Source organism: Pelecanus crispus, chromosome 10, assembly GCF_030463565.1.
Source record: "Pelecanus crispus isolate bPelCri1 chromosome 10, bPelCri1.pri, whole genome shotgun sequence".
In the NCBI taxonomy this organism is placed as follows: domain Eukaryota; kingdom Metazoa; phylum Chordata; class Aves; order Pelecaniformes; family Pelecanidae; genus Pelecanus; species Pelecanus crispus.
In genome coordinates this window covers 31,136,809-31,161,137 of record NC_134652.1, presented here as the reverse complement: position 1 = coordinate 31,161,137, position 24,329 = coordinate 31,136,809, and the positions used below count along the sequence as shown (strand labels likewise).

At 44.5% G+C, this 24,329-nt stretch overlaps 1 protein-coding gene across 1 annotated transcript in view; it reads right to left on the bottom strand.

Moving 5' to 3' along the window:
- CDHR1 (cadherin related family member 1) overlaps positions 1 to 24,090 on the bottom strand; it is a 49,466-nt gene extending 25,376 nt beyond the window's left edge. The window contains exons 1-10 of the mRNA XM_075717995.1: positions 23,958 to 24,090; positions 23,099 to 23,194; positions 14,171 to 14,316; positions 13,265 to 13,315; positions 11,850 to 11,939; positions 11,272 to 11,358; positions 9,437 to 9,553; positions 7,620 to 7,763; positions 4,569 to 4,647; positions 1,580 to 1,680 (exon numbers count right to left, since the gene is read on the bottom strand). Coding sequence (XP_075574110.1) covers positions 1,580 to 1,680; positions 4,569 to 4,647; positions 7,620 to 7,763; positions 9,437 to 9,553; positions 11,272 to 11,358; positions 11,850 to 11,939; positions 13,265 to 13,315; positions 14,171 to 14,316; positions 23,099 to 23,194; positions 23,958 to 24,018 — 972 coding nt within the window. The 5' untranslated portion in view covers positions 24,019 to 24,090. The remainder of the gene's footprint in view (positions 1 to 1,579; positions 1,681 to 4,568; positions 4,648 to 7,619; positions 7,764 to 9,436; positions 9,554 to 11,271; positions 11,359 to 11,849; positions 11,940 to 13,264; positions 13,316 to 14,170; positions 14,317 to 23,098; positions 23,195 to 23,957) is intronic.
- Positions 24,091 to 24,329: the final 239 nt, after the last annotated feature.

Below are 24,329 nucleotides of genomic sequence, written 5' to 3'. Positions count from 1 at the left end.
AGAAAATTATGATAAGAAACCAGTCCCAATAAAGCCCCAGTGAAAAAATTCTCCTCCTAATTTTGTAAGCTTAGCACCTTACCCTAGGTGAAAACAGTTTTCTAAAGACAGATAAGCTAAGAGAGGCAAGATAATTGCCTGCGTAAAGTGTTGACAGAAGAGAAAAAGAAGACAATCTTTAAATTTGCTGTGGTACCACAGGTAGTTGATTTTCATATTGCATGCAAGGACTGCAGCCTCAAAAACTGTGCAAGAAAAGCTACTTGTGATATTTAGGCAAATATTTGAACAAGAAAAAGGACACTTTTTGGGTTTTTTTTTGAGATTTAGTCTCTGATTTACAATTCTGCTTTGCTGTCTAGATGAGCTTAATTTAAGTAGGACAGACAAGCAAACCTAGTTGTAATTTTTCTGAACTGAAAGATCAACTCTGAGTTTCAACAATTCCAACATGCAGCCTGATTCACTGGATTGAACCTAAGATGTCTCTTCTGTCTGGACACAAACTCTGGCTGGTGTTTTTGTAACAAACCAGCTATCTCTAACATGCTTTTTTGCTCAAAGGGCTCAAAACCAAAGGCACTAGACTGCTGAATTTCTCTGAAGATGCTAGTCTGCTAACTGAGGCGCCTGTCACTGCCTGCGCTGGGTAGCACAACACCCTTTCGGTTGCTCAGGCAGATTTTGTAGCCTGCACGAGCTCTGGGTCACCACAGGTACAACTAGGAGATCAGAAAAGCTTGCAAGGGCTTAACTAATCCTGTATCTGGGAAACATGAGCAAACTGCAGTAAACCAGAGAGACTGGAGGAAGAAATGGTGCCTGAGTTTAACTCGGACAACGGGAACTCTGTGACCTCCCAGGTTCAGCAAGCTGCTTGAGCCCCCTAGCAAGCAAGGGCCCTTGGGGATGCTACACTGGTTCTGGCAGTGTGCAAGGCCTCAAAGCCACCTTTAGACAATATTGTTCTTGCCATGACCAACTCTCGTGGTTGTAATATGCATTTGTTTGAAGAGAACTGATTTAGCCCTCACAATTTAACTCTACATTTTTATACTCCTGGTCTTTAGAAACTGCTTAAAATAATGCAGCCTGTCACACTGATGTTAGCTCACCAAGGTGTTAGCTCACCAAGGTGTTAGCATGTATTTGTATGTGGCTGATCAATGCTTCAGGAGTGGATACTGATATGACATTGCATGATCTACCCCAGTCCTATTACTAATCATAGATTTGACAGTTACCTATCTCATCACATGAAGGTTACAAGACATTAATTCCCAGTTTAGCAATAAAATCTGAAAACACCGAGAACACTTATCTACATATTGCAAAGGATTCTCTAGACTCAGAGATGAAATCAGGACAAGATGACTTCATTTGAAAGAAGTAATTTGAGACACTAAATATCCCAAGGAACAAAAGCAGTTTTTTCTCTTTTATACTATCTGTCACTGCTCAAATATAGGAGGTAGTTTCTAAAACAGGTAAATCAGCTATAAATTGAGCTATTTTACACAGTCATGCCTACTCACTGCCCATTTGAGACCAACAGTCTTCAAGTGGCCACAGAACATACCTGAACTTTTAGTTCATACACTTCTTTCTTGAGCTGATTTGGGCTTTTTATAACAGAAATGGCTCCAGTTGTGTTGCTGATTTCGAATGAACCTTCGCTTCCTGCAGTAAAGCCAAGATGCTCTGGTTACATGCCACACTTCCTTTTTCTGAGCAAGCATGAGCAATCAACAATACACTTCATTAAGCATATCTTTGTCCATATGTGTACCCATATCTATGAGTAGATCTGAAGCCTCTTGTCAAAAATGAAGCATTTCTATGCCTGGTCACAGTGAGATGAAAACACAGAGGAGGGCCAGAAAGGGCTTCCTCCCCTAGGAATGGCTCAGTGAAGCTCTGCCCCTGTGGGCAGCTGCCCTCACTTTCCTCTTCCCACCCTGGTCAGGTTCCCTTCAAGCCTCAGCAACCAGGCATGCAAATTTGGTATTCATTTCTATTATGCTGTCTACTTTATATGCTGGTTTAGACAAAAATAGACATTCCTTATTTTAATTAGCAAATGCATAATTAAGTCTCAGAAACAAGAACATTTCTCTCGCTACTATCAGCTGAGGTGAGAAGTCTGACAATCTGCCTGAAAGAAATACACTCTTTCTGCAGACAGCACCTCTGGAGAAGCATCTTCTTGCCTTAGACATTCAGTCATTAAAAAACTCTCAGCCTCTTGCAAGGCTGTCCTGAACAAAAAGGGAGTTTGGAGGATCTGGGGTAGAACCCAGGCTTTTTCCATTGAGGCAGAGTCTGACACAAGGCAGGACAGGGCTGCAGGTTGACTTTGCCACCCCTGGCCTAACTTCTATTGATCTGAGCAGAAGATCAGTTACAGGGCTGTGATCCCTTGGAACCTGGTGAATTTGTGCTGAAGCAAATGCCAGCTTGCAGAGAGGCAGTGGCATCTCATCACATCTCGCCGTCACGCCCAAAAGCAGGCTGGTGCCTGGGTAGGGGACCAGCCGGCGGCTCAGGGGGCCCTGCCCTACTCTGCCAAGGGGCTATGGGCACCCCTGCATGCTACCTCACGTACGGCATTGGCCACAATCTACGCTTTGCGGCAGAGCCTGCCATTGAAAGGAAAAGAGAGGAAAACCCTTACAATGAAGGAGATCAAGCCTTCAGAAATAAAGGATGATGACCTGAAAGCCCAGACATTTTTCTTTTTCTCTAACTCAATTCCACTGCTGATTTTCAAACTATCTGATAGTGTCCCATTTTGCTAATACCTGCAATAACTGCAACTTCATTAAAGCACACTAGGCACAGCATTGAACAGATATCGACTCGTACAGTGGTCAATTATTAAGATACATTGGCCTGGAAAGTACATCCTGGCTGAGAAGAAGCTTAAGTCAATAGTGGTTTCAAGCCACCATACTTCATGTTGTTTTCTAGTTATCACAGGGAAATCGGCAACTCAGACTGCGTAGCATTATGTGTACTCCTTTGCACAGCATGTTCAGAGGATTGGAGTATTTTCTAAAATTATCCCACACTCCCTGGATAAAAAATTCTTATAAAGAATAAATAATTTCCTATTTGCTGTTAGTATTTTCTTGCCCCTTGACAACTCAGCCTGCAGGTATTGGAATAATGGCTTGTCACGAGTAATGCCAGGGTCTGAGGTGCAGGGGCAGAAACCTGCTGTAATCTGTCATTCTCTATCTATTTCTTAAACTTTCTATGTACTAAAAGCATATTCCCTTTCTCTCTTTTCCATTTCATGCTAACAAAATCCCGTGTTAATGTGCATCAGGAAAGCCTTTCCATTAAGTCATATTTTATGCTACCTACCTGTCATCCCCTTCCATCCTCATTTTCCACTCTTTCCTAATCATTTACCGTTTTTATCCCATAGCACCTTTTTGGTCCTCCTCTATTTTCTTTGGAAATCTAATATCTTTCCTCATTAATCCTGTTTCCCTTTGGTGTTTTCCCTGGTTCATCTGCCTTCGCTTATTCTCCTCACCGAACTTCTCCCTTGTCTAGCATATTTTCATCCCACTTACTTGTTTTTACTCCTCATTCTCCACCTTTTTTACCTTTTCTCATTTTCTATTCCCTGCTGGAACCTTTTTTTCTCGATGTTTCTACCTTCCTTTTACCCTCTTCTATCTATTCCCTTGCATTGAGGAGAAGGAACCTCAGCATGGGTCCCATGCCACATCACAGCAAAACCTCAATTGCAACCCTCTGTTCTCTCTACACCTTACCGTTTAGATCACGTAACACAATGAAGAACTTACTGCATAGCTCTACAACTACACCTCAGATTTCTCTTACAAAATTTGGGGATCGCCTGGGAGTTGGGGTGCCCAGTTGTCATGGAAGTCTTGTTTTGAAGGAAGAGAGAACCAAACAAAACTAAATTTGTAGCTTGGAGTTTAGTTGAGCTAAGTCATTGACTTCACCAGCTAATGAATCATCAATTCAGCTAAGTCTCAGATTTATGCTATTAAAAGATGTGTGACAGACACCCTCAGAATAGCTGATGAAAAGCATTAATCTTCTAATAACATCTATTTTCTTCCAGTGCAGTGTACAGCCAGTATCTCTTCACTGGTAAATATAATTTCTTCCAAGACGCCAGAGGTTTGACCGTTTAGCCACTTTAATCGTAATATTAATAAAAATATCCCAGCTGGGCCTTGCAATGCATTCTTTCGCCTCCCAGATTAAATGACAGACATGCTCAGTAGCAATGAATGCATCTCCCTTTATGCTTTCTGAAATAACAAGCAGGCTGCGGATGCCTAACAAATCAGCAACATTAACAACTCTGAGTGTAGTTCTGTGAAGCAGATACTAAAACTCAGTGAATCGTATCTTGGCTGTTCTCTGGTAGAGAGGGCCCTGGAGTTGTTCGAGGTACCTGACATTATTTCATGAGAGTTTGTCTCAGCTTTATTAAAGTCTAGCGTACCCCATTCTAATTTAATGTCAGATCTAGTTTCGACCGCCCTTCAGATTTCATACAAGACAAATCTACTCACCGTTCACGATGCAGTAATGAATACTGTTAGGCTTTCCTCTGTCTCCATCAAGAGCAACAACAGTAAGGACCTCAGAGCCCTGGGGAGAAATGGGAAATCACAGTCTGTGTCCTCAGATCAAAAAGCAGTGAAATTGCAACTGTGTATTAATAAACTGAACTTCCCTAAGTCTTGCTGCAGTGAGGCGTGGGGGGAAGGGTGGGTACTTTTGCCTCTGCTGTATGGGGAGCACAGCAACGGCCAGTGACTCCCAGCCAGAAAAAAATCAGTGCTTGGCTTTGCAGAGCAGGAGCTGGATGCTACTCCTTGGACCAACCCCATGTTGTTCCTACATCAAAAGTTGTTGTTCCCAGGTATGTTGCAGCCCGTGCACTGTACCTCCATGCAAAGTGGGGACACCCCCTCTGCTGCTCGCTCCCTATGTCCCTATGGACACTCCCTCTGCTGCCAGCACCATGCCACTGCCTGCACTGAAGGCAGAGCAACCTGCCTTGGTGCATGGGCTTCAGGGCTTGCTTCAGTCTCGGGGCATGCCATGCACCTGCCAAGAGACCAGTGCCAGTTTGCCCAGCGCCCTGCCCTCTTGTCCTTTTTTCCAACTCAGCTTTGGGTGAGCACCAGAGGACCAGCAGGAGCACTGCGCTGCTCCCCAGGGGCTGCAGTGCCGACAGCACGGATGTGAAACAGCTGCAGACCCTGTGTGGCCACGGGTCCCTCAGCCCAGCAGCTGGCCGGCCGCAGGAGCGATCGGAAGCTGTGCCCAGGAACACCTACCGTGAGCCACAGACTGGGACAGAGGATTTGGAGTAACCAATCTGAGACGCGAGCTTTAGTTTGGGTCACTACCAAGATGCCCTCTGGTAGCTGCTGTGTAGGCTCCCGGTAACGCCGCGTGCCCCATGGCCACACAGCGTGCTGAGACACAGGCAGCTGCTGAGGAGTCATCAGGTCATTTTGGTCCTACCTAATCAAGTTCAGACAGGCAGCAAAAGCAAAAAGGGGATCACAAAACAACTTGGCCAAAAGAACATTTACGGTGTAAAATTTTGCTGAAAATTATGGTGATTTAACTGTCCTTAAACCTTCACTGCCTCTTTTTGCACAAGTAACATGGCTGTGGGCCGTACGTACAGAATTTGTGTACTGGAGACCATTTGCTCATGTGACTACTCCTATCAACTCAGAGGGATGATGACTGTCAGCATTAAAATGCTCATCCAAGTGGCAATAAGCTGTGCAATTTAAGCCTCTGAACTAAAGTGTTACTGTTTGGGGCTGCAAAAACAGCGAACATGGAAGTAACTGTCAGTTAATCACAAATGGCAACAAGGAACATTTTCATGACAACCCTTGAGTGACTTTTTGAAACAAGAGCAAGTTTCTGTTAGAGCAACTAGAAATACAGAACTGTATTTATTATCATTTGTGCTGGAAGCTGCAATAAAATCTGCCTACTGGGCAAAAAGCAGTGCAGTCCCTTTGAAGGTGACAGAGTACTTGTAAATCCTGACAACTCCTCCAAGGAGAAAAGAAGCAAGTTTAAAAAATTAACACCAAACTTATAAACAACACTAAAATCAGCTAGTGCGTCTCTTTCTGTGGAGTTCATTTTAATAGCAAAACCCATACTGGGAAGGACCGATTAGTGCTTCCATCATTATAATATCATAATGGTGTAAGTTATGAGCTCAGGCTGGATGCAATTAACATTTATTGACGCTCATTTCCATGGTAAGCACTAACTCCTGTGTGCACCTGATAGTTATTTCAAGATCTATACGTAACTATGCAGAATAAATCAATACGCATAATATCATTCTTTCCAAACATCTGCAAAGTACACAAGGATTACTTCTCTGCCCTGCTGAAATGTAACAGCCTATGCACATAACTGCAATATACAGTCAGGCAAGGGCTGCAGTGTACATTGGAGTCCTGGACAGAAGTAAAGACACGATCTTTCCTGAAAGTCAAGGGAAGATCAGGTGAACAGTGTGCAATCACACTGCCAAAGAGATCAATAGTCTAATGTTGGGTAATTTCATGAGTAGATACCATTTATTGTCCTATGTATGAAGAAAATTTTAATTACATCTTATGTATCAGGGAGAAAGCTGATCCATACACAGTATCATGCCACTGCTTAGATATAGAGAAAATTCATTAGTTTGCAGCTTCAAGAATAATATGTGGCTGAAAGCATCATGGTGAATATAATAAACTAATTTGCTAAGCTGTATACTCCTTTTTAAGCAAATCTGCCATTAGGCATTTCTGAGATGATGGCACAGCCAGGAGCTCAGTGTACTCCTTGGATTCTGTGTCTGTGATAGATACGAAGTGGTATCTTCAGCAGCAGAAACATGCAGACAAATGCAGTGTCCCCACTTGTAAGTGGTTCTTCTAAGTATGTCCCTGCTTGCTTGATAATCTGATGGGTTTTAGGCCTGGGAGGACTTCCTGGCCCATTCTACCTATCTAGCCATCACTGAGCAGAAAGTATCCTGCATTTTGGGGATGTCAGGATTGCTTCACCCCAGGTGATGTCCATGGGACAGCACCAAGAGTCTAGAGCATTTCAGCATAAATTCTCCTACCTTGCACAACCAGCTGCTGGTACCAGACTGATCAGCCAGAAGACAAAAGCACTTTGAGACCACACAGCACACACACACAAAGGCTTCTGGCATGGTGTGTTCAGGTGAGGTAACTGGCAACCAGCTTAAGCCTTCAGCCAAGTGCCTCTGCAGGTCTCAGCTATGGAAGAGCTCTCAGTCACTGTCTGGGCTTAGACCAACATAAATGGGCAGAATCCTTTTTGACTTTGACAACAGCAACAGGAAGCCTTGCATGACAAATTTGCAATAATAACAATTTTCCAATTTGTAAATAATATCAAGTCTGAGATTTGGTCAGCTCGTTTCACCTAAGAGTCAAATCAGAGTTTAGGTCCTAGTTTTCGATAAAGCCTGTGCTAGAAACCATAGGGCTATCTTAACTGAGATGCGAAAGATCGGGCTTGTTCTCCTACAGGTGAAAACCAGCACTTACGGCGAGTGTATCCTCGTAGACATATCCATAGTAGGGAGTACCGATGAACATGGGAGGAGTGTCCTGAACATCCTCCACATTGACAGTAACTGTTGTTGTGGCTGAAAACACTTTGTTGTCTCCCCTGAGCTTCCCACCACCATCCTAGAAGAGAAGTCATCATCAGATCCCTCTGCTGAAACATGTCTGCAAATCCACTTATGGCATTGCAAGCAGCTCATAAGCCTTCAGAAGCACAGTCCCAGGAATGCCTTCTTTCTCCCAACACACAGATTAATCTCTGCTGCCCTATTCCCTTCTCTTTTCCATTTGTCTTGCTCCCTCTCTGATTAGGAAGACAGCTGGCAGTGTGTATTTCTTATATTAAAAGTGGTTGTGCCAATATATGCAGTCATACACAATCTTTTATCAACAACACAGGGGACAGGGAATTCAAGTTTTTTTCAGGAAAAAAGAATGCTAGAAACTGATGCAAAAAGTTAGCGGCTAAGGTCTACAAACTTTCATCCCACGTATAGTCTTGTCATAAACACAAGACAATGCGCGGTAGCAAGGTAGTGCATTTCTAGGGGGAAATTAAACAGTGCACATGATCAAAGTCTCCTAGGGACTCTTACGTGATAAAGTGAAAGCATGGAAGAGCTGCGCAGCCAAAAAACTGTTAAATAGCCACAGTGTATAAACAGTCTCTGGGGACTTGACTACAATCAACTCTGTCCTACTGATACAGCAGAGCCAATTAGAAAGGACTTGCAATTTCAGAAGCTTTTAACGCCCTCAGTCTCAGAGCACCAGCTGGAGGTCAGTAGTCATGCTGGTGTATAAGAGTGTGAATTGTTCAGCATGTCTGCTGTACCAATTCTAAACATTCAATTTTTTGGAAAAGATATGCTCATTTTTTTCCTCCTTACTGCCCCCAAAACAGCATTTAAGCCAAATTTTGTTACTTCTCCCCAAACGAACCCTGACTAAATAAATACATGAAAAGATCCATATGTTTTTCATAAAACATGAGAGACTCAAAGTCACCGTCAGTAGCAGCAAAATCATCCTCTTTCCACCCATGTGAGTCTGTCTATGTGACAGTCCCCACAGGGCCCTGAGAGACTTTACTTCAGAATCCATAAACTTTTAATGCCTGTTATGAATCCTCAGCCGTGCCACAGGCGCAGCACTGCTGAGAATGACAGTGTCAAGAAGGGCTGTGCAGCAATATTTGCAGGATTTGAATAAGCTCCTGCCACAAGGCAGCAGAGAAGTGAAAGAAAGAAACATCCACAGATATTTCCAGAAAAGAAGTCTGTCACTTGTGCTGCACAGGCTGTGCCCTGCATCTTACTGTGGCTAACGACAGCGACTCGCACAGCCTGCCTGCCAGGGCTTTGCCCTTGTTGCGGTAGGGCCATGCCCTGGGCAGCACGAGGGAGCCCTGGGCACCTGCATTTGCCCAAAGGCTGATGCTTCTGGAAGCCGGGGCTGCATACACCAACCCTTCGCTTCTAGGTGACTCTCAAAATGCACAGCTGACTTTGCAGTGGGGCTCACTTTCCTGGCACTGGACCTGAGTGAAATGTGGGAAACCCACTGCCGAACGCCTCCAGGTGTTGTTCAGCAGCAGACACCCGTCACCTTTCCTCCCTCACTTTTCCATGCTACCCACCCCTCCACCTCCAGATGTTACCGAGGGAGTAGCTCTGCTGCTTCAATGTTATGCTTCATGTTTCAGAAACCCTTTAAGTCGCACTTGTATTCGAACTAATCAGTCCTGCTCAAATGCAACCCCCCACCTCCTCTAGTTTCAGATAAAAGCTTTATACCTTGGCTACAACGACGACAAAATGTGTTCTTGATTTCTCATAGTCCAGGGTGACCCCTGTTTTGATGCGCAGGACACCACTGTGACGGTCTATTGTAAACTTATTAGCATGGATGTTCTGGAAGAAAAGGAAAGAAGAAACAGCGAGAGATTACAGGTATGGAAATGAGATTGCCGTAGGGATTCATCTTTTATTTCATCTGCTAGGCGAAAAGACTAGAATAATGATACGGTTTGGGTGAGTAAAGTATTTGATGAATTTCACCTCTGTGTGTTTATGAACAATTCATGAACCAACCATGAGTCTCTCGTTATTCAGAATAAATCAGTTACCTGCAATGTGGATTTTTTTAATCTTTTAGCATTTCATTGTGAAATCTTAAACTTTGGTTAACACAGTTCATCGCAAGGAAAGAGGTAGGGAGGCTTAACAGAAAAAAGATGAGGGGAAAAGGAAGAAGTAAAAAGGTGTTATCCCTTAGTGTTTCAAAGTTCTACTGGCTTAAAAATGCAGGAAGTTTGCATGCATAGATTATTGTCAACAGAGTGGTGCTTTGGTGATTTTTACGATGTACGAATAAAACCTAAAAGACATCTGATTTCCAAAAAGGCCTAAAAACTGTCTCCCTTCATTCTTCTGGACTGGAGATATCTAAAAACACACTTCCATTTGGGTATCCATACACAATGGTCACTGTCGGATAATCCTTTTCAGTAGACGTCACTACCTGCCCACAGCAGACTTTTGGAGAGGTTTTTTTCTGTGCAACTTGAGAATTCCCAGAGATTGTGCCAAAAGACATGGCAACATTTTTTCAACAAATACACATATTTGGTAACCTTTTTCGCCACACAAGTATATCAACTAGACATAGATGTTTGAAATTGCTGTTCCTTGGCTTCATAGTCTATCCACTTACTGGAAAAAGCCCTGTGCAAAACTGAATCCTTCACATACTGTATTTTAAATGGATCATAATTGGTGAAATTAAAACTAAATTTCAACAAGGCACTCAAGGTGTTCTTTCACAGTATGCCCAAGCTCTTAACAGGATTAGCTTTAGTGCTATGTAAATATCTTCCAACTTGTTTTCATATTTTTATATCCAAAGTAAATACTACAACAAATTGGTTTCCTTTTTTTTTTTTCTGTTGCCTCTTGAGTAAGAGAAACTGCAGTTTATCTGCAGTTCATTATCTGGACAAAGCCGCTTGTAGGAAGAAGGAATTTGAAGGATATAATGCAAAAAGTTGTCCTTTTGGCCTGCAGAAGAACTGTAATACAGAAATTCAGCTTTAAATACGGAGCCCTTTCTGTTTTTCACCAGTGGGCGATACCTGAAAGGCTGGTTTCAAGCAGGCATGGCTTTGTCAGTGAGAAGACTCAGTACCTCATATTTCACGCTGTGATCCAGGTCTCAATTATGTACCAGCCTGCTACACCAAAGTCCACAGTTGGGTTTCCAGTGCCTTTTGCTTTCTAAAGACAGCTATTTCATGCTTTAGAAATCCCGTATGCATACAAGATTACAAGTTACGACTTGCTCTCCCTGTCACTCCAAAGAAAGGGCCAGTAAGAGCCCTGCCGTGAGGAGTCCTGCTGGCAAGCATAGGAGTGACAGTGGCAACTCAGCTCCTCCTTCTGCCTGCTGGACTGCACTTGGCTGCTCGCAAGCAGACAGTATCGGGTTTGTCAATGCCTGTTTTCTTGTGCATGGTGCAAAATTGGTCTTATGGACACTAGTAGTGGGCTCAACCCTCAAAATATTTTTTAATCTGATTTCTGAGATCTCGGTAAATGAAAGATGATTTTTGAATGTACAGGTAATAACTTACCGGCAAGAAGTAGGTGATACTTCCTCCAGAACCCGTGTCTTTGTCCACTGCCTCAATCTTAAAGATACTGCTGCCAGAGGGAGCGTTCTGTGACCAGAAAGAGTTACTAGAGTCACACGGAAGTGGAAAACCAGGTGAGTTAGAAGAAATGAAAAATGAGCATGCAAGGAGGCAGAAAAAGAGAGTGATGGTAGAAAGAATATAAATGCATTGAAGGAACAAAAGAGCAGAAAGAAGAGGGAAGAGATTAAAAATGGAGGAAACTGGAGAAGAACAAGAATGAAGAAAAACTTTTTGGAATAAAAATGACAGGAAATCTCAGCTAAGACAGAGTGCATCCTATTCCCACTAAAAACCCCCAATGACTCACATCTTGGAGCTTACCCACAAAATAGCACACCTTAAGTACCTGCAGACTTATTCCCTAAGTTTGCAGTGAATATTTAATATCTACCCAAACCCTAAAACAAAAGAATGCAAGTTAGTCCTGCACATCATGTTATTTTACTGAAAACATACTAGCTTCTCTTTACATCCTAATGAAATATACTTCCAATATGCAAAGAAACTTCACCAACCTCTGGGACTTGGACTATATAAGGTGTGTTGATGAACTCCGGGCTCTCATCATTAGCATCCATTACAAGGATCCTGACTTTTTCAGAAACCTGGAGTAGAATACGAAGAAAATATTATGACTCAAGCTGATTTTCAACATGTACCTACTCATTTGCCTACTGAGGTGTAGTCAAAGGAACAATGAAAAAGTATGTTGCAATAGAATATCTTTGCACTACCAAAACCGAGCACACAAAAGAAAATCCCATAATCCAGAAGAATTTGCTTTGTGGACATCACCCAGATATCTCCAAACCAAGTAAGGAGTCTCAGAGTACTTTATAAATTACAGATGGGGCCGATTTTCAAAAGTCTTTCTTCTTCTTTATGGCATTCAAGATATCATTATGTATTTTATGAGAATACATGAAAGACTGTAAAAAATTGGTACCTGACAACCAAGACCATTCATTAATGCCTCATTTGATATCATGATAGTAGGTTAATAGCATGCATAATTTGGATATACAAATACACACTGCTAATATGTAACAATCCATCTTGAACAAAATGGGTGTTCTCTTTCTAAAAATACAGAAGCAAACATATTTGACCAACAAAACCTCCCAGTTGTTTGCAAGTGGACAGGCGGATGTGATCCTATTATTTCCTATTTACAGAGGTTGCCAGGGCAGCTGTGCCTGTAGGATGGTGACACCTCCCAAACATGCACTGTAGTAATCTCAATTAATTTGTTTGAGAGGAGGAAGAGCTCTGGAGTTACCCAGTCCTGTGGATAGTAAGAGGGTCCCACTTTTGTGGCACCTCTCGTGAAGAAGCCCGGGTCCTCTTATTGGCAGACTAATATCCTGGCTGTGACAGCATCCATCCGTAAACTGAAAATGCCAAGGAAATTTGTTGAACTAGCATTGGATGCTTGTGCACTGCCTCCGATACGTCCTTAATGATTAGATGTGATCAAAGCTTTATTCAGCAGCAGACAAGAAAACCCCCACCACCTTAGCCTAAGCAAATCTTCTTAATCTCATGCTAGAGAAACATTGTGGGGGTGGAGGGACAGTCAGCTCTTGGGTGTCCAACACTAGTTCCTATAATGTCACACACTTCTCCAAAAAGCCTCCAGACCTTTCTTAGGTATGAATCCTACTGAGCTGGCAGTGAAACTTCACAGGAAGCTGCTGTAATTCTGCAGTCTTTCAGCTCACACTACACTGTAATTATCCTCAAATAGCTGAGCAATGAGCTGGAGTGAGACTTGAGTTACTGGGAGTTCAGTGGCTCTTGAAACAGTAGGTAAGATTCTAATGAGATTATGTTTTCTGATAAAATGAGATAGTCCCTGTAAGGTAATTTAACAGGAGGAGGTATGAGGGGACAGACAGTTTGACAAGCTACAGCGTAATTAAATACTTACTGTACTCAGGCCATCTGAAATACTGACAATAACTTCAATCTCATCTTCCTTCTGTAAACCAAGAAAATTCCTTTGTTAGCGAGATGGTGCTTGCCCTGATTGGAAGAGGGACCACAGATTTAAATGTGCCTCAGCAGGCAGATGAAAGTAACAACCACTACCACAAAGCAATTACAGCAGAGGCTAGGAAGACCCCTCAGAAGCTCCAGCTGCGGGGCTCCTTGGACCTTGTGTGGCTACTGTCAAGAGATGGTTGGTCTGGGAATCCCTGTTGTCCTGTAAAGCGCTCATGAAAATCCGTCATCTTTTTCAAGAAACACTCCCTAAAAAGGCATATTTGGTTCAAAATCCTTCCATCTCAGTATACAGTATTTTGAAGGGTTTACTAAGTAGTGCGTACCCTTCCCTGCAAAGGAGAATTGAAGGGTTCAATGCCTGTGTTCCCAGAATAAGGCTGCCTTTAGGTCGCTGTTGCTGGGATCATCTTTAACCCATATGGTTACACGTGTGCTAAAGGGCTATGATGTAACTAGAGGAGTGTCCTGGAACACTGCTTACACAAATCTCTGCTCCCTCCTAATGACAGGAGAGTCCCCTGTCTGAGGATTAGAGGACTGCAACTGCCCCTAAGCTCTTGATGGGGTGCAGGTGGGGAAAGATAGGAATAAAGAGTAAACTTCTCTTTTGGCAAAAGCTGGACAGGCAGCTGCCGAAACATTTGATAGCAGCATCAGTAGCACAAGTCAACTGGACAACAACATGATGGGTGAAGTACAATGTCTCAGAATAGCAACGTATATTACATGTTTCAGGGGCAAATAAGTTGTCATTGTTCCTCAAAGCCACAGATCTAATTAAACTGAAGGAAATTCCATGAACACATGGAATGGTGCCATTTCATTGTACCTCTCTGTCAAGCTCCTCAATCAGCGTAACATTTCCAAGGTTCTTGTCAACAGAAAAGTAGCGTCTTGATCCAGCTTCATAGGCCAGGCCGTATGTCACGGGATCTCCTTCTGGATCAGTTCCATTCAGAGTGTACACATGGGTACCTGAAAAATTGGCATTCAACAGCATTTCCCTGTGGTTACTTCAATCAGTGAATATTTCACTGGTCTGCTCCTTTAGAAACTTAGCTCCCATGCGGCAGGCAAAGCTTTTGTGAATCAAACCCACTTACTAGGAACTACGGATAAGTAGACCGTTCAATAGCCCTGATTGCCACTTTTTAGGCTCCTGGTTAAACTGAGTTTATCAGTGCTGGTTTCTCTCGCTTCAGGCCCTTTCCTGTGGAACCACACCTAGATCAATACTGTTCACATCCTAGTGTTTACATAGATGACGAGCTCTTGACTAACTCTCAGCCCAAGAGTCAGAAGCGATGCTGTTCTACGACTGGGTGACAATCTCAGCAGTACCAAAAGGCCCTCACACACCTCTGCTCTACGGGAACAACAAAATTGCTAACTAGCAGGCAGAGGATCTGGTAGCTGAAGGCAGCATTCCCACAGGACTGGACCCAGGCCCTGGAGCTCAGGAGATGCAAGGACATTTGCAGACTTTTCCACTTGCAGAACTAATAGATGCAGAAGTCTTCTTTCCTACTTCACTCCCCCTCATTAGCTCCCTCTCATTAAATTCTCTACTTAACACACCCACTCACACTCACACCAATGAATAAATTCTCTAAAGTCATCAATGTATTTCTTTCACAAGCTGGGGAAAGAGATTGTTATTTCTATTTTTAAACATTTGAGAAGTTGGTGCCAGTTTTTCCAGTAAACTGACTTTGTTTATCAGAAGTGATACTTCCTGGGGGAGTTATAACACCCACGTTTTCAAAACATGGTCAGGATTTATTAGTATTATTTTTTTAAACTTACACGTCTGTCATTCTGCTGTGCATTAATATCTTCAAATAACTTCAAGCACTTTACAAATATCAGTTAACTGAGCTTGAAATATAAAACACTGTTGTTGTTTTGTACCCAAGATATCCAAGTTTGTACCCGAGATATCCAAGTTGAAGAGGTTTGGAACAAAAACTCTGCTTTACATCTAACAAAGTTCTCTGCACTGGAAATATGGTAGCCAAGTGACTCCTTTGGTTAGTAGTGAGTTTTGCTTGTGCATGGGACACAAAGATATGATGGAAGAATCCCTGGTAAGAAAGTTAGCATGAAGTTAAGGAAGAACACTGTTAAAGGGAACCCAGGAGACTCCAGTTTTAAACTACTCTGGCCCTGAGTCTGAGAGATTTTTAATTCTGTACTCAAAAGTTGTAATCTTTTTCTCATATCCTCTCTGCAGTGGCAGTGGAGTTTTTCACTGACCAGATCCATAAGCTTCTGTTTAGAGCTTTGGTTGAGGTCCTGCTCACAGCACTGACAGGTCAGCTTCTTGAATGTTTCCTCAGCTTTGCAGTGCAACCTTCCGCTCCTCATCTGCTTATTCCTTGGCATGCCAAATGTGAAGCAAACAGACCAGTGGGCTTAATGAACATGCAACGTCGAGGCATCAGCGGTGATACTCAGAAAACACGGCTGTCTTCTTTGCATAGCAAGAGATTATGCCAAGCCATGTGGGATCTGTGCTCACTTATGAGTGTACTCTCTTATGATAATTACCAGAGCAATATTTGGGCAACTTTGTACAGAAAAGTGTTCACATTGCAAAAACCAATAGGCCCACAGGAGCACAAACAACAGACCCTGCTACGAGCTGGTTCGGCCGACCAACAGTCAGTCAAGATTTGCAAAACAGGTTCACAAAACTACAAAACACTTTCCACATTTTTCTTGGGCTTTTCCTGCAAAATAGAGTGGAAAATAACACCACATCTGTAAGTGAGATCCCCCAAATTATTAGGGAAAGACAATGAGCGGTATGATGAGACACTTCTCTGATTGTAACAACTGAAATGTATAAGTACAGTTGCAAGGAGAGGAATAAACTGGGGCTGATATAAAACAGTGTCCTTGAAAGGACATCTGCCTCCTGCTATAGCTGTCTCCATAAGAGACAGAAATTTCAAGACTGTTGAAGGTTCTGCAGCACCAGCACTGACTGCATATATTCTTGTTTTTCAAAAGCTTTGTCTTAATATCACAGCTAGGGCCAAATGGAGAATTCAGGTGTCAGTTGTCAGCACTTCACTGGCATCATTATCAATACAGTGCTTTTCTTCAGCCTTTTTCGGTCATTAGAAGTTTTTACTTCTTAGTTGCTTTTCTGCCCTTCTTCTTTGCTTTTCCTGTCCCTTCCACTTCATATACCACTGGCTATCCTGCCTGTTTCTAGCAGGTGTGGACGTCTGCAGCAGCTGCGGAGCAGCGCTGCCTGTGCAGTGGAGGAACAGGATGGGCACCACAACCCGCGTCTGGGGTCTCTCAGAGCCTGCGGGCAACAACCAGGCACACGGTCTAGTGCGTGACTGGGGCTGCCCTGAACTACCAACGCTGGTAGCACACGAACGGCAAACCACTCCCCAGGGATCGCAGGGCACGTGCTGCAGAAGAATAGGCTGTGAAAGTTCAGGTGAATACGTTTGAACCTGGGCTTGTTCTTCCAATCTCACAATTTTCTCTCCTACATTTTCTAGGAGCTTTCTTATAAGGAAAACAGGAATTTTCTTGCGGCTAAATGTGACAAGAAACATTGACATTGGTACAGACTGAGGTTACTGAGGTTTCTGAGAAAATAATGAAGGACATCATTGATCTTTACACTGGACTGTTTGCTTCCTAGCAAAAGCTGATGCTTCATTTTTCATAATACGGGACACTTGTGTGCCTTTTAAATTGGATTGTGGATCAAAATTTCTTTTCTAGCTCATTATAATTCCTAATTTTGTCTGAATTGCAATTTCACTGTACAATACTCTCCATATCATTAACACCCTGGGAACACTTCTCAGCACAGTGTCAATGCCAATTAAAAATCTCTCAGTGTGCTGCCTCCACTACCTAAAAAGGAAATAAATGAAAAAAACAGCTAAAATCTTATCAGTGAGTACCAGGTAAACAGCCTCTCCCTGTCAGAAAGATAAGGGAACAGAAGAGTCTTTACCTGGGGATATGGCAAATGCCGTGTAAGAGCGCCGGTCGGAAGAGCTGGATGCTCCCAGTCCCCAGGGGTTGGCGCAGCAGGCTGGGACGGGGAAGTCCCGGGGAGCTGCACGCTGCTCCCTGCTACGGCTGCTTCCCAGGAGCCACGCCAGGCTTTCACGCCCTTGTCCTATTCCATCTGAAAAGTCATTTGCTCTTTGCTCCTGACACTCAGGCTGAATGGCCGTCCCATGATGCCATTGCTCCATTTCACTTCATTTCTGACTTAAATTTATTCACAGCCAGCCTCTGTCCATGTGCTCTGGGGCTGGTTTTGCCCTCTCACTGAAGATGTGCTCTCCCTCTCTGCTGCACGACACTCAGCGACCAAATCCCCTCCCCGCCAAGTTAAACAAGCCAAGCGCATTTTGGACTTGCGTTCAGTCCCGCCGCTGTCCTTTGCCACCACAGCTGACATCTGTTAACACGATGCCGAGAGGGACATCCATGGCCACGCTCCCAGGACAGGGCACCTCCGTTCCCAGTGTCACAGCAAGCACCGCCTCGCGCGGGGTTACGCAGCCGGCTCTCCACCTGTCTCAGCCAAAGGCCTGTTTCCCCACCAGGAAAGGTGATGGACAGTCAACACGCAGCCTACAGACAGCTGTTTTACACGGCAAGCGCAGGGGAGCTCGGGCCCTGAAGGGCACGGACCATACGCCAAGACTACCTCAAAAATGGCTCCTTTCCTGTTCACTGCCAGCCACTGCTCCCTCCTGAGGACGCCCGGGCGACCCCTGCTCCTTTGCTGCACCCCGGCACACCGCGGCGGCTGGCAAAGCGGGGACACGGCTAGGATCGGCAGCCCAAAAGCCATGGCTGCTACAGCAGCAGCTGAAACGGCCCCTGCAGCTGCAAGCCCCTGCGGCGGGGAGAGCAGGGCTCGTCGGCAAGCCCTCAGCATGGGGCCCGAAACGTCACCCCACGGACAGCAGCAATGCATCCCCACGGCACCCACAGCAACCAGCTCCAAGCAGAAGCTATCCGAGGGCAATTTTCTGATGCATCTGCAGTTTCTGCTAGAAGCATAAAACCAAAAGCGAAGGCTGTAACACCTGCAGTCCTCAGTGCATCCCAGTGCAGTGCTCTGCTTTGCGGGGGGGCTCCATTTTGCACGGCGTTAGCTCTGCTGCAGCAGTGATGTGGAAGGCAGGCTGTGTTTAAGAGTTTTGTTCTGGTAGCTCCTAGCTTTCCTAGAGGGGGATATTTTAGTTTCTGCAAAAGGTTACATATTTTTGCACGTTCAACCGATTTAGCCTTTCTGGAGTCGTCTGAATGTGAGGTCTTGGTGGGTCTCTAGATTCCAAGACACAGCTTGGGCTAAACTGTCCATGTCTGCGCCTTTTCTAGTCAGAAAGAAATTATAATTCAAAAGAGAAGCACATTAATTCTTTCACTCGGGTATTTTTTTGTGACAAGGAGGGATGGAAATAAATTATGGGCAGAAAAAATTCATCCAGCACAGACATAGTAGCTGAACCCGCAAGGAAATACAGAAACACAGACAGAGAGACAGCAGAATGCCAGGGTGGGATTGCTGAGCACTGAAGGACAGACTGGAAAGCACATTAGCAGGGAGTATTACCAGTCTGGGGAGCAGCAGGGTGACAGAAACAGAGAGGAACAATGGATAGCAGAGAGGACAAGAGGGCTTTCCACAGCCAGCTGTGAATGATGGGGAGAAACGAGACCAGGAGCATGCAGGAACACCGGGAGGAGCTTGGAGGATGGAGGGACCTGCAGTGGTCAGGTGGCCAGCAGCAGGTAGCTGGCAGCTGTAGCTTTGATCAGAGAACAACTGCCACTGCAAATAGCTTTTAATGGGGGGGAGCGCATACTTGGGGGCATGGGGAAAAACAGAAAGGAAACATGCAAGGATGAGAGGCATGCAAAGATCTCCAGAGCACCGATGATGCTTAGGCTTTGAGAGAGTAATGAAATCAGGCCTCCTGAGTATGCTTCAATCCCTTGCTCTGCAGCTGTTCTCAGTCCCACTCTGTCCCCACTGTGAGGGCTTACAGGGATTAATGAGGTAAGATGAAACAAACAACCTGAAATAGCATCCCACACATGCCTTAAGACCTTGATTAGGATCACACATACATTTTGTATGTACACTGGCAACTCTGCAAAGAGCTAATCACCCACCTGCCCTGCCACACAGCCACACGAACTGCAACTGCTCTTTCAGTTTATAACTTTTCCCATTCTTCTTAAATCTGGCGCTGGAAGGGGCTGCTGTTCTGGCCCTTCTTACCTTGTGGGGTCTCATGCTCTGCAGCAATAAATGGGATCTGGGAATCTGCAGACGCTTTCAAGCTTTCACGCAGAAATAGCATTTGCTGTTTTTATGGTAGCTTATGGCACAATGTATGCAACTTGGTGGATCACAACTATCTGTAAGTAAGCCCAATTGCACAAGGGAAAAGAAGGTCAAGTTAAGGATGATATGAGCATGATAATGCGATTTTCTTGAATCTGATGGGTTCACGCAGCTGCAGCACTGCAATTTCTCTTTCTACAATCACATAGAGAATCCATCGCCTTTCGGCGCTCCAAAATGTTGCACGTCCCTTGCCTATAGACGCCTGGGAATATAGCTAACACGCCGCTTTGCCAACTGCTTGTAATCTCAGCGGGGCCAAAGGCTGTAAAATTCCTGGAGGCTTACTAAAGCTGCTGTCCATGGCACTGCTCTGATCAGAGACTGGCTGCTGCCAAGAAAAGCATCCTGCCTATGACTCCAAATTTTATGTAAGCAGAGGGAAGACCTAATGGCAACCTGCCCATTTTTGCAGCACCTAAGCCTGAGTGAAGCCATCCAGAATAAAACATACGGAAGTTTTAATTCCCCTGCTTTGTCACTGATCATCCTGCTCAAACTGAAAGATGACTGCTGGAGCGTGGACGCTCGGGACTGCACACAGATATGGGAGACCAGATTCCTTCTTCTGGAGGAGATCGGGGCAGAGGGATGAAGAGTAATAGCCGCCTCTGAGGTGTGAGAGCCCTCCCTGGGGCCACAGAAAAGGGCCAGCCTGGCAGCCATTTAGCACGGGCAGTCTGTGAGCCCTCATTGAGCTCTGGCATGAAGCTCTGACTGTGGTCTGATGCGAACACTGGTCTTCTCGCCCTGTGCAAAGCTGAACACACGCCTGGCACCGAAGCACTGAAGTGCCGGTGTTGTTTGTGTCCTCCTCTGGGAGCCCCCCTGCCAAATCATCCCCGAGGAGTGGCTGTGCTGCTGTGGGTGGTGGGTAGCAGCAGCAGCTTGCATTGAGCAAACCCCAAGCAGCCATGTCCCAGGGGAACTTCCCAAAGTGCTTTCAGAAGAGAGGACCCTGCAGTCCAGTCAAGGTGTTCTGGGAATTAGCCCAAAGAAGCACCGGCAGCTGCGTGGCAAAGCTACCACATTTGGACTTCTCAAAAGTCAGCTCTTACCTCCCTTTCCCCAGGGTTTCTCTACACCCTTTGCAACAGCCTAAAATCAACACCTCCTAACCTTTCACCTCAGAGAAATGCTTTCTGTGGCACCTGTGGAGCTTTAAGCCAGAAGCTGCTTCTCTTGTCTTTTAAAGTACATTTATACAGCAAACTAGAAGCACAAGCCAGCCAATGTAAACACATGTAAACACATTCTGGATGAGGCCAGCAGCACTAAAGACGGAGCAGCTTGAGCTTTGTCACTGCTGCAACCACAGCATAAACTCTGCAGGGACCTCTACGTACCTAGTCTGGTTGCTAATGTTACAAAAGCACTTGCAAAAGCCTATCACATATTTGTCACTATTCTTACTCAGGCTAGTCACGAGAACACTGAGGCTCCGGTCCCCCACACTGCTGTTTTGCTGTCGCAGCACGCACGCTCTCCTTTATTGCCCCAGATCAGATGCTTTGGGTCCCAGCGCTGGAAAATTGCTGCCGCACTTTGCTGCTGCAGGGAGTGCTGTCACCTGAGAGACTGTGAGGCGCTGCCGTCCTGATAGGAAGGATGTTTTTGACCGCGTTGTGGCTCTGCGCCATCGTTAGCTCCCCATCCCCACGCAGGTGGCTGGAGGCCGGCAGCGGCGGCAGGGAGAGGCCGATGCTCTGTCAGTGCCGGCGAGCTGGCACCGCACCCGGGGACGGGAGTCCGACGGCAAGCCAGTGAGTTGTAGAGCCTGCAGCTCGAGCGGCGGAGCTGGCAAACGCCACCCCAAACAAACCGAGTCGGGGTCCCGTTTTGTGGTTATCTGGCATTACAAGCCTTATCTACACTATTAGACAAGCGATTCCACTGGCTAATCTCACTCCAGCAATCAGCAGAGCTGTCCAGATTGCCAGGGATGAGCAAGTGTGGTTTCTGTGTGAATCCGGGCAGCGGTACAGCAAAAATCGCAGCTCCTTGGTCTGCCTCTGGCTTTTGCAAGTGCCAGTACATTACTGTTGGCCTTCAGCTGAGGTTTCCACTTAAGCTTGACTGAGCTTATACCAAATCCCTGCTGCATCATAAGGAAGCTCTTTTGCGGTTCATCGGCTGGATGTCTCACTTCTACCCTACGTGCTGCCTTCTCCCCCTCCTCTTCTCTGGTTGAGCAGGCAAGGGAGAAGTCACTGCTTCCCAATCACCCTCTCCCCACCCCCTAGCATGCCCGGCGTGGATCTTGGCTGGCACTAACTCCGCTGGGCCAGAAATGGAGACTTCGAGCAAACCCCAGGCAGCTGCTTCCCAAAGCAGCGAGTGACCCTGGCCACATTTAGGAAGGCAAAGGTGGCAGCGTCGGTCTTCCAGAGGAGGCTGTGCCCTCTGGATCCTTCCCTCACCCTCGCCCCCCGCAGCTGCCTAAGCCCCGGGAGGGGAGGGTTTTGGGTGCACCTCTCCACACAGCCATCTCTCTCCTCTATGCACGAGGCAGCTAATAAATGGCTCCTCTGGTGCTTAATATGCAACAGCTAAATGCTTTTCTGATTTAGCCTGTAAAAGCTGCAGACAAACAGGAGCAAATCCTAAACAAAACCTCAGTGCAACGTTTGAAGAAAAGGTAGTGTTCATTGCTGTAATATATTTGACATAAATTTTCTTAAATGTTAGGAAATTATTCTTCCCCCATGGAAATTATTGATTATAAATCACCTTTTTGTTCTTATTTATTTTTTCTTAATGCAACTACAGTTAAAAGAAGCATGAATAGACCTCAAAATGCTGAAAGCTGAAAGATGTATCAATTTTTGAATTTTCAGTAAACCAAAACTAAACCTTTTTAAAAAACATCAGTTATTTAGACAAAGCAATTTTCACTCCAAGTAGAAACATTTTCTACCATTTGTACCGTAAACATGAAAAATGTGATAACTGTTTAAAGAAAATCATGCCTCTGTCACTTTTCAATGTACAGCATGCTTTTACCAAGGCTGATAAAATTACTAGCAACTAGGCTTTCTTCTCATAAGCATTTACAGAATTGGTAAGAAGTCCCTCAGCACCATGAATTTATTTCTGAACCCGAAGGTCTGTGCTCTGATGCTGTGAATAGATTGGTGGACCAAGAAAAGAGTAGCTAAAATTCATGTTCTTAATTACAGCTACAATTCAAACATGTCATTTTAAATCGAGGCCAATTAAAATCTTGAGAGAAAACCATGTAAGACCACAGTATATAACAACAACCTACAACAAAATATATGTTGCTAATCAAAACAGCAAGCAGCTCCAGTTTCACGATTTAAATGTACTAATTTTAATACTGACCAACAGGTGTGTCCTCCGAAAGGCTGAGAAGTGCCATGTTCCCGTTTGTGCTTCTGGCTCCATTATCAAAGAAATAGGGAGCATAATTTGCCTGAACTGCAATTAAAACAAAACAGAAGCCAAAGAAAAGCATTTTGTAGGTGGCAGTTACTTGGCTTTGTTACCTGACTCTCAGTAAACATGAGCTGTTTTGGGAATACTATGAGTGCGTAACACACCCAGTTGCTGCAGTGGACTTTCAGAACTTATCTGTACAGATATTTTTAATAAAATTACTTCTACATGCCACTGTGCCAGTATTCACAAGGCAACAAATGGAGAAAGAGAGTATATGAAAAAAACCCCCAAACAACAAAACAAATCAAGTAGCAGGATCTCTCTAAAAAAATCTCAATCAGTTCCAGACAGCTTCATTGCAAAATCAACCTTTTCAGCTTGCAATGCCTGTACACCTCTCCCCTACCCTACACATGCAAATCTGAAACTTTCCCAGTGCCTCAGTGCCTTACCCAGTATTCTAAGCACATTCTGCCTTAAAATTATGCCTACTGCATGAGCAATTAAGCCATAATTAAATAGTTACTTACTTGCTGCCAGACAACAGCAAACAAAGTTAAAAAAAAACAAGAAACAGCAAATTAGTTGTCATTCTACTGACTGACTGTTAGAGATTCAAAATAGCCCATTTGAAACAAAACTCAAAATATATAAACACAGAGGGTAACATTTGCTCAGGGATCAGTTGCCAAGGAAAATATTTCAGGACAACATTACCACATCTGTAACAATTACTACAGGATTTAAGGTTATACTTGTATCCTCCTATATTTTTACTTAACAAAGTGATTATTGTACTCACCCAGGCAAACGTGCACCAAACTGAGAAATAAGGAGGGGGTGAAATGCCTTACATGCTTCATCCCACTGAAGAAAGGGCCAATTTCTTCTCTGTTTCAAGGTCTTGGGTTTTTTTTTTTTCCTCTCTGAAAGTTCCAGGAAAGTATCCTTCGGACTGACGTAGTGGAGAAATGAGCAAGAGGCAGTAACAGATGCTAAGATGTTAAGCGGATGACACGTCTTAATTTCTGAGGAATTTAAAGAAGCTCCTTCCTACCACCTAATTAGACCAATTACTTTGCAGGGAGCTGTGGGACTCATTTCTGAGACAAGATTTGGAGGAATCAATGTAACTGCCATAGGCTCTGCTGTTAGTACTGTATTTGTGCTGTCC